The 10,207-nt window shown below is 39.1% G+C and overlaps 1 protein-coding gene across 1 annotated transcript in view; it reads left to right on the top strand.

Moving 5' to 3' along the window:
* Nucleotides 1-3,954: 3,954 nt before the first annotated feature.
* Nucleotides 3,955-10,207, top strand: part of tmem145 (transmembrane protein 145) — a 55,515-nt gene continuing 49,262 nt past the window's right edge. The window contains exon 1 of the mRNA XM_044116408.1: nt 3,955-4,941. Coding sequence (XP_043972343.1) covers nt 4,831-4,941 — 111 coding nt within the window. The 5' untranslated portion in view covers nt 3,955-4,830. The remainder of the gene's footprint in view (nt 4,942-10,207) is intronic.

Below are 10,207 nucleotides of genomic sequence, written 5' to 3'. Positions count from 1 at the left end.
TTTTGTCATGCGATGACCATAATATAACCCGTTAGGATTTGAAGTGATGGACGAAAGGCGGCTTAAAATGATCAGGTTTAAAGAAAATGATTCATGGTTTCCAAAAACTCCAGACTTTTGGAGCATGTTTGACCAGCTTTGCTCGTAGTGGAGTTCACAGAACAAATGTGAACAACACTTTTCCTATGTAAATAATAAGTTAGATTCAAGGTTATTACTGTCTTATACATAGAAATATTTAAGTATAAACCATTCAGTTGTATTTTAAGCTTTATGATGAGGTTTATTGTACTGCTGGAAGAGCTATTGTTAGCCTTTTGCTTCCTCTAACAGGTTTTCTTACAATTGTCCTGTGTTTATCTTGTGTCCTGCTGCTCTTCCATAAATCAGATATTTTGGAGTTGTCCTGGTAGTTGTCCTGGTAGTTGTCCCTGGTAGTTGTCCTGGTAGTTGTCCCTGGTAGTTGTCCCTGGTAGTTGTCCCTGGTAGTTGTCCTGGTAGTTGTCCTGGTAGTTGTCCCTGGTAGTTGTCCTGGTAGTTGTCCTGGTAGTTGTCCCTGGTAGTTGTCCTGGTAGTTGTCCCTGGTAGTTGTCCCTGGTAGTTGTCCTGGTAGTTGTCCTGGTAGTTGTCCCTGGTAGTTGTCCCTGGTAGTTGTCCTGGTAGTTGTCCCTGGTAGTTGTCCCTGGTAGTTGTCCCTGGTAGTTGTCCCTGGTAGTTGTCCCTGGTAGTTGTCCCTGGTAGTTGTCCCTGGTAGTTGTCCTGTTGATGCGTCGTTCCATCTGAGTTGTAGCTCCTCCATTGTTCTCATCTGCCTTATGAACATCCATGACTGGGTAATTATATCGTTCCCATTCCATTTTTCGGATGATGGGTTGAGCAGACATCTATGACATTAAGAATTTTACTTGTAACAATTTTGAAAACCATGGATCATTTTCTTCCCACTTCACAATGTGCTTGTCACCAAATTATGTGTGGTTGTTGGACAAAAAGTGAAATAGCTCCAGAGACGTTAATACGACAGCGAGGCACTGAACAGATTTGTTTCTTTAGACTAAACTGCTGACTTCTCTGGTCTTTTCACTTAGGCTTATGCAGAACAAAGCAGAGTTATCAGAAGGAGAGGATGATAAATATTACAATACGGACACAGTGTTCCATCTCACTGCCGCCTTTGGCATTTGTAGTGTTGTATTAGTAATGCAGAGACTCAAACTAAAATGCATTCAAGTGAAAACAAACAAGTTCAAGAAAATTGTTGTCCTATCTCTGCAAGTCATGGTTCTTGAATTTCTTCAGCGGGTGAAGAGTTTTTAATAATTTTTATATTTCAGGATTGGAAGCAGTTGCTTGGCTTCCCAGCCCCGTTAAGAAATGGAGTTCAAAAGAGTGGAACAGTAAAGGAAAGTCCAAGTCTCAGCTGTCCGTCCACATTTTAAACTCCATGGCACAGTTTTTCTTGCGAGTTGTCAGATTTTTCTCTGCTGGTTTCAGTGTCCAACCAAAGCGTTCTCAAGCCTCGGGCTTTATGACCTGACAGCTTGTTTGTTTGTTTGTTTTTCGTAACAAGTCGGAGGCTTTTAGGCAAATTTCAAGAACCCCTGCTGTGAAAAACAATTGCTAAGACAAAAAAAAAACACTGACACATTTTTGCACACTGGTTCAGATATTTTCACTTCCTAACAGCTACAATTGTGGTTGTCACTGTTTTTGATTACTTGAGGACATTTTTCTGCATACACAGCCATCAAAGTACTTTAAAATGTACCGGTGGATAAAGGATGCCGATGTTCCTTTGTTCTCTTCTGTTGATAGCTTGCATACTGAAAAGTATGAAATATATGTATTGATTTAAAAAATGCACATATGGTTCCCAACTGTGGCTGTCTGTGTCTGTCACTGTTCTGGTTGCAGACCAAAGGTTGCCAGGTCTGCAGAGAAGGATGCTGTTTGATGAATAGGATTTAGCTGATGCTCTGACTCTGAAATCCTTACCCCCCCGTAGAAGTGCTGGATTTTCGGCTGCAGTCATGCTACAGGATTAGACCGTACTCTGCTCTGTCAGCTTCAAGTACTTACTGCAATATTTTTAGTCAGATTGACAGAAAGAATAATATACTTAGCCTCTCAGGTTTGGGGCTGAAGTTTGAACTTGTTTTTGATAGTTGCTATTAATCTGCGGTTTCCCTGCAGAGTAGGTTTATTCTGAGTTTGAGCTTTTACATGTTTGTTCTTTTTTCTTGCTGCTTATTGACAATTCAGTTGTATGGAAATGACTACCTTTGTGGCATGTTTAATTCATAAATGGCACTTTAAAGTCAATGGATTATTGATAGCCTTTGCGTTTAGTCAATCCTCATTGGGACCTATTGTTCTGTCTGTAAAGAATACTACTATTCTTTACTAATACTAATAGTAGTATTAGTAGTGAAGAATATTACTATTGGTAGTATTCTTTACCAATACTAAGAGCGACACTCCAAGTGGGCAAGAAGAACTGTGATGGTTGAAATGTGTCAAACTCTTTCACCTTCAGTGTATTGACCCTCATAGACCTCATAATACTTATCTATTGTGCATCATGAGAGCGGGTGATGGAACATGATACTTCTGAGGTGAATCATATCTGTGTTTAGTGTTGCGTTTAGGGTTCAAGCACTGGCAAAGCTGTGGATTTATAATTGGAGTGCCTGTAGCTTGAAACTGTTATCTCAGTGCAATGCTTAGTATTGCTGACTCATATTCGGTTTCTGTCAGTCAGCTCTTCCTTGCAAGTTAAAAACGTTGTTCCAGTTCAATGTAAACATATTTGTATGTTCAAATGGTTGTTTGGTTTAAAATTTTGTTAGATCAATCCTGATTTTTGGTGAAGTGCAATGCAAAGTGCAATATCCTTACTTTAGTTAGTGTTTGGTAAGCTTGCAAAGTTGGTTACTTTCTAGTATTTGTCTTTCCAAAGTCCAAAGTCTTTGTTCCTGAAGTCAGAAGTGAGGTGAGGCTGATTATTATAGTGCAATACCCTTCAATCACCTCCAACTTGGGCTTCACACATACTATACCTACCTATATCTATAGAAACACTAACGTTTCACCTGATGGCTGCTTTTATAAACGCAACAGTTCATCATATTTACCTCAATCGCTTCATAGGAATGTTTCATGGTGGCTGGAAAGAGTAGGTTGGAGTTGAGAGCAGCCAGTTCAAGGACTGGTGTTCTCTCCTTCCTGTTTAATGTTTTAGCTTTTGCCATTGCATTGCAGGTGCTGGTGTGTAGAATAACCTGTCTGCACTCAATATGCAAATTGTGCTGCATCATTTCACAATTTGTACGAAATGTTCACTCTTTTAAAAAGAGGGGAACAATATAAGGTAATACATAAGGCGTAGACTGGAAAACGTATAGCTATCTTTTCTTTTAAACATTACTTTATTGAAAACACCACAAGTGCAAACCTGTGAATCACACTCCAAAAAATGTAAACTAAAGATGATTCATGTAGATATTTTTACTTTTATGTATGTTAATCAGATTGATTACTTTTTGACTGCATTTATTTTAGTTTCTATAACAGATTGTATGTGACGAACCATGTGGCGAATTTCTTCTTTTGCTGATTTTTTTTAAATAAATATATTCTCCCATAAGAATGCCTCAACTGTGTCCACATTTATTGATGAACATTGTCACTGCACATATGAAGACAGATTGTCTGCCTGGACATTTGTGAGTTTCTATGGGAAAACATTAAAGATTTTTTGTTTCACTTATTTTGTTGGTTTCTTTCACTGGCCCAATACAAGGATTCACAGAACTATGAAATGAAAATAAAATGGTTGTCTGCATGAAAGATGTCATGTTAAAGGACCTCTGTTTCTTCAATCATAGCTGCTGATCTTTTGGGGTAAGTGTCCAACTTTGAATAAATAAAGACTGCAATTTACAAAATAGCTCCCATTCAGTCAGACTAAATGGAAAATGTCTGGGGGTGGAAAAAAATATGGTAAAAGGTGAATGTCTGCCCCAGTCTTGGTCCTGCAGTCTCTAACGGGGTTTAATTCATCAGCTGACCGGTTTCACTATACCTACTCCGGGACAAAAATTTTAAATTATGCAACATTTTTCATGTACTTCACAATTCTGAACTACTTTCAGATGATCTCGCATAAAATTCAATGCGTGAAAGCTCAGCGTGACTGAATACTTCCAAGTCGGTTTTGCCAAAAATGTAGAACTGTAAAATAGTTGGGTTTTTTCCCCTTTAAATTGTTGAAATATAGAAAACGCATTAATTTAATTTTGCGAACAACTGGCATTTGCGCTTACTGACGGACCTTTTTCAGTGCCAACAAAATAGTTTTATTTTGCAGTTGAATATGAATCATGTTTTACTTCAAACACAATGCAGAAAAAGAAGATTTTCCTCCTCTGCGTCCTGATCAGTGATCTAATCACCTCTGCAGCGGGAGGCCAGGCATCATCTGCCCAAGAACTACTTCATTAGTAGCGTATGACCTGAGATGAAAAGATGATTGCAATCAAGAATGGCATTTTCACTGCGTGGACGTGTCGCATGGCCGAAGCACGAGCGGAACCGAGCGCGCGCTCGGTACCCAACTCCCTCCACCACTACAAACACAGCGGCACATAACCATCCATCCAGCTTCAACAGCTGGAGGGAGGCGGAGGGTGACCTGCGAGGACGCGCCTCTCTCCTCTCCCTCTCCTCTCCCTCTCTTTCTGCGCTGCTGATCCGTGCGCGTTCCCGAGACGGCGGCAGGCTTTCTGGGAGCTGTGAGAACAGACGAGCGGCTGCGGGGGAGAGAGAAAGATGGAGGTGAGGGTCGGGGAGAGACTCATGTGGCTGGCCGTGCTGTCCACTGTCCTCTGCGTGGATTCGGTCTTCGGAAAATACGTCAAAGGCATCGTCAACACCAAAGAGGTGAGGGCAGAATTTGTTTCTCCGTGCGCTGCTGACACGGACTGATTAGACTTGAATGCAGGTGTCACTGAGCTGGACTGTGCTACATTTTACGCCCAAGTTCCCTCTTCTCTCTCAGTAGCTGTCGATGGAAACACACTCGGCTCCTCTGTCGAGCCTTTGCGCGCTGTCTGCGGATGTGGCGTATAATTTAGCCTTATTGTGACAGTACGGGGTCCCAGTAAGCGGCGTCCCTCTGGCCCAGCATTGTTTGCCTGTCTTTAATTAGCGGCTGCACGTTAGGAAACCCTCTCCTGGTCTTTAAATTGATTAGATGACCCGTCACAGGTGTGCGTCATATTTGTTCTTGCGCGCAGCTTTTGATTTGTGTTGGACCTCAGAAACTAAAGCCTGGTCCAGGGTCTGAGGTCTGTTGTCGCACAGTTCAGCATCACAAAAAATTGTGACTGAGCAGCTGTTACTTTGTAATTCCTATCCTTATTATCCTCCACTCCGCTTTGTTGGGCTGAAGTTGAACATAGTTACTCATCACTGCTCATGCCATATTATGTGGTTCATAGAACTTGTGGTTTTAATTTATGAGACAAAAATACATTAAATACTCTTTCAGTCAGTCAAATCAGCAGCGTGTATAAGTCTAAAGTGAAACACAAACACTATACTCTGCTGGAAGACTTGCTCTCTCTTGCTCTTTGGCAGCATGTTTCATTATGTTGCAGAAATTTTTGTTTGTATTTTTTCCTCAGTAATGAGTCAGTATAATTCAGAAAGTTTTATAGGTATGATATTTTAATCATACCGCCACAATTTACTTAATAGATATTATAAATGTGATGTTTACAAACATTTTTATTAGAATTTTAAATTTAACTGTCTGTGCTACAGGTCAACTTTTTCATAGGGGACCGGGCTGGAGGGTGTCTGTTTTCCTCAAGTGATAGCTTCTGCAGGAAGCTCTTGGGAAAATGCAGAAAGAAACTATATACACAGAGTTTAAATTTATTTTAATCAAGAAAGGTTGGATTCTCTTTTGTCTTCTGTGTACCTGTCTCTTGTTCATTGCTTGATTGTGAAACATCAACACCCACTGCAACCCTGAAGGATTAATCCTGTATTGAAAAACAGACAGATGGTGATTAGTGGACTAATTGTTTCAGACACAGTGTAATTTTAAATGATGTTTTTACACTGTGTGGCACAGACAATGTGATACTGAATTGACTATTGACTGGTATTTGTGTGCGAGTATGATTGCATTAATCAGAATTTTTGTGCAGAATTCTGAGCAAATGATAGTTTTACAAATTATCCTCAAAAATGAATACATGAAATGTAACTCAGCTTAAATTTCTATTTCAAAAAGACAAAACAATAAGGAAGTTGACATTTCAGACTTTCTTTTGCATCTTCTATTGCAATTTAGCAAAGTTAACTTTAATAATGCGGAATTATCTGTAAGTATTCCCTTGAAATAGTTGATTCCTTCCTTCACTCTCAGATTTCCATATCTGCTTCCTCACCAGGAGAAAAAGAGTACAACTTTGTGGTATTCCTCTGAACCTTCCTGGTGTCGTTTCCACTACAAATCTTGCTTTTTCTCACTTCCTTGCACCATGCATGAACCATTTAAATAGCTTACTACATCCTTTTTTCTAACTCGAGTAACAAATTGAACAAGAAAGAGTGCTGTTGCTACTTTGACGGGGCAATGTGTGGGTTTTAGTTGTTCACTGATTAGAAGAAGAATAGATTTTGTGGTCTCTGGCCTGCCAGCTACCTGTCAGAGTCTCTCAAGCTAAATAATGGCTAATTTCTCTGTATGTCTTTACATTAGAGTCATCCCCAAAGCACCAGTTTTGTCTGTCCTACTGACCTATTAAGTTGTACCAACATGTTTTGATTATTTTGTCACTGACATCAGATTGCCTGACCTATTGACTTTAATAAACCCGAAAATCAGACCAGCTGTGAGATTGATCCAACCAGTTTGAATCCCCTGGATGGTGACGCACATCTGAACAGGTAAACAAAGAAAGAGCCGTTTATCCAAATACCACAGCTGTTGACATGCCCTTGAACACCGACTGAATCTGCACCTGCTCCAGTGGTGCAGCACAGTGGTCATGCGGCAGAAGGTAGCACTGGGCAACTTCCAAGACTGGGTGTGTGTGTGCGTGTGTGTGTGTGTGTGTGTTTTAGTGAGGGCAAGTGTTTAGTTCCTCAATAAAAGGACAGCCATCTACTCTTCCAGAACTCTGCAATACAGATTTTATATAGGTAAAATGGTCTGGGTTTACCTGACTACAGTGTTTATGACAAAATCCCACAAATCTTGACCTTTTGTAAAGAAAAAGAAAAACACATACATTTTAATTAACTGGATTTATATTTGTACATATACATAATATTTATGTTTTTATTTATTGAAAACTGGCTGTTTTAAGCAGAGAAGCTTCATTTGGCAGAATGTGCTTTGCTGCCTCTGATTTCTCCATTGTCGTACATCACAGAGACTCCTGCTGATTAGGGAATTTTGAGCAGGAAGTATTAATTATGATTTATTTATATACTGTTGTTGCAGTATTCAGGAGGTTATCTACAGAATCCAAATATTTGATTCAGACCTCATTGCTTCTGTTATGAGTAAAACTGTGTGAAAAGCCTTGAAATATTTTCCTTGTTTATTGCAGTAGCATAATCTCTCAGAAGAATATTGCTGTGCTTTGGAGATTTTTCTTTAATTTGCCCTTCCCTCTTTGTGTGTTGGCAAGATAAACTTGGCTTCTGTTCACCGACCTTTTTTTTAAAAATTTTATTAAATTTTTTTATCACAGTTCCAGTAGTTTTTAATTATTGTCCTGATTGTAGATTTGGAAATCCAATGGTAAACATGACACTGTGATATGATTGCTAAATTTTAGGATTAAATACTATTCTCTCTCTATTCCATAATCACAATGTGCTGTTTACTGAGATGTATGTCAACTAGAGGACTAAAAACAGTTACGATCTATCCAAGCAGACCAACATATTGTTGGCAATCAGAATTTTAACGCGTCAACTCCTAAAATGTAATAGTCTACCAAAAATGCATCCAAGCATTCATTTGGAACTGGACAAACGGTTGGGATTCGATGTATTGTCCAGCTCTACTCTGAAGCTTCAGCATAGCAACAAATCCAACAAATGCACCCTCAATGTTGCAGTGTATCATTACCATTGCACACCTGTGAGGTACACCCTTCCATTTATTTTAAAAGAAAAAACTCCAGAAAAAAGACCAAATAGCATGTCTTTGCTGAGTGGGAGGTAAATGGTCTGCACTTAGCCAACCCCTTTTAACCTTCGTTAGGTTCCTCAACACACTGCAGAAAGGGTTTTCTGTCACTCATTCACACAATCGCAGAGAAGAGTGGAGCTGCCTTACACAGCACTTCCTTTGTATTTGGGTTTCAGAGTTTTTGAAGCTGAAAGACGCAGGTATGTTGAAATGCCAAGCAACTGATTAGATGACAGTGCTCTTTGCTACACGGGTCCCGCTACCTGTGGAATTTGTGACAAGGTTTATCTAGAGGGAAACAACCATAAATCAATATTTAAATTAGTTTTTGTTCTCCACAGTCACTGGCTTTCAGCTTTGCTATTTTCTTGTAATATAGAAACAGTTTTTAATAGATTCTGTGTAGATCAGAACTATGACTAAATATATTAACACCTCAGCACTCAATAACAGAATTTCTCATGTCTGTGCACTGGCTGGCATTCATAAGGAGAGATGGACAAATGGACAGAGAGAGAGAGAGAGAAAGAGTTTACCAACTCATGATTCCTTTATAACATGTCAGCAGCATTTAAAGAGAACTTAATTTCTCCTCTGAGAACAGTGAAATTCTGTCAAGGAACATGCAGAGTCAACAATTTTACCTCAATTGCTTTTTGACTTGAAATCATTCAAGCCACTTCACAAATTGTTCAACCTTTAATATTCTTTGGCTCATGAATAAACTAGATATCCATGGCTGGTGACTAGAATGGACCAATTTTCAGCCTGAATGACCCCTACTGGCAACTGGACTGGAAAAAATCTAATCTTTTTCAAATGAGTCAATATACCATGCATAACTGCTACCACTTTGCACTGACTACACCACTCTTCAATGTAGAAGCTGGTGCTAAGTGTGAATAACACAAAATGTGATTTTTTTTTTCTGAATTAGTAAGGTGTTAAAAAAAAATATTTTGTCAGAGAAACTTCAGACAGTATTTAAAATGGAACTGTATTTTCTATGACATGTCATGTGGTAAGATGGAAAGAGCAGATAACAGGAAGGCTAATTTGAGTTCATTGTCATTTTCTTTCTATTTCTTCACTGAGACAGTAGTCTCAATGCAAAATATGATTTTTGTTTTCCAAAATGTATTTTTCATTTTTTTTCATTTTAATTAAAATATTAGTACAAATCTTCCTTTAAGATTAAAGTTGTGCTAATGCTAGATATACACTTGACATATACATGTTTTGTGTTTATTCTTCACTCCTCACTTTGTAAAAATAAGCATTTATTTACAAAGTCACATCACATCACAGGTGCAGAAGCTATTCATCTATATGCAGCTCAACTATGTTGAAAAATTTGCTTTTGCTTATGATTGAAGCAAAAAAAAAAAAGTTATAGTGACCTCTACTCCTACTTCTGTCCCTCTTGGCCCTGTTTGCTGCAGGGTAAGAGAGCTGTCTCCCTTTTCTAAAGGTCGGGTATTATCAAGGTTTCCAGTGGGTAGTTCTTGTTTAGAGCAAAGCTTAGATCCTTGAAAAAGTTTGGAAGTGACAGAAGATGTCTCAAGAGGATTTGTCTTTTAAGAAACAATTGTTTGTCACTGTCCTCTGAAGTCTTGAAAGCACAGCAATGTGAATCCATGTAGTTTAACGCCTCATCAACCTTAGTAGTGCATTCCTGCTTCAAGGTCTCCCTCTAAATTCTCTTTTCTCAAATGTATTTAAAGTTTAAGTTCTGCTTGAGTCTTTCTACCCTGCAACGTTAGGTGAAGGCAAAGTTTGTTCTGAGCTGTAAACTGACCAAGGGAAATGACCACACTGGGAGTGATGAACTGCTAAAAATTGCTACCTGGCTGCAGAAATTACAGTAAGCCACAAACACAGCTATCCAAAGCTGCTGGTGCAGAAGACTGGTCAACTGCTTTCTGTGGGCAGGTTGATGTTCACAATTAGCCTAAGTGTCTCTCAGTGTGTGGATGCGCTGATAAA

This window comes from Gambusia affinis, linkage group LG05 (genome assembly GCF_019740435.1).
Source record: "Gambusia affinis linkage group LG05, SWU_Gaff_1.0, whole genome shotgun sequence".
In the NCBI taxonomy this organism is placed as follows: domain Eukaryota; kingdom Metazoa; phylum Chordata; class Actinopteri; order Cyprinodontiformes; family Poeciliidae; genus Gambusia; species Gambusia affinis.
This window is presented reverse-complemented; position numbering and strand designations above follow the sequence as displayed.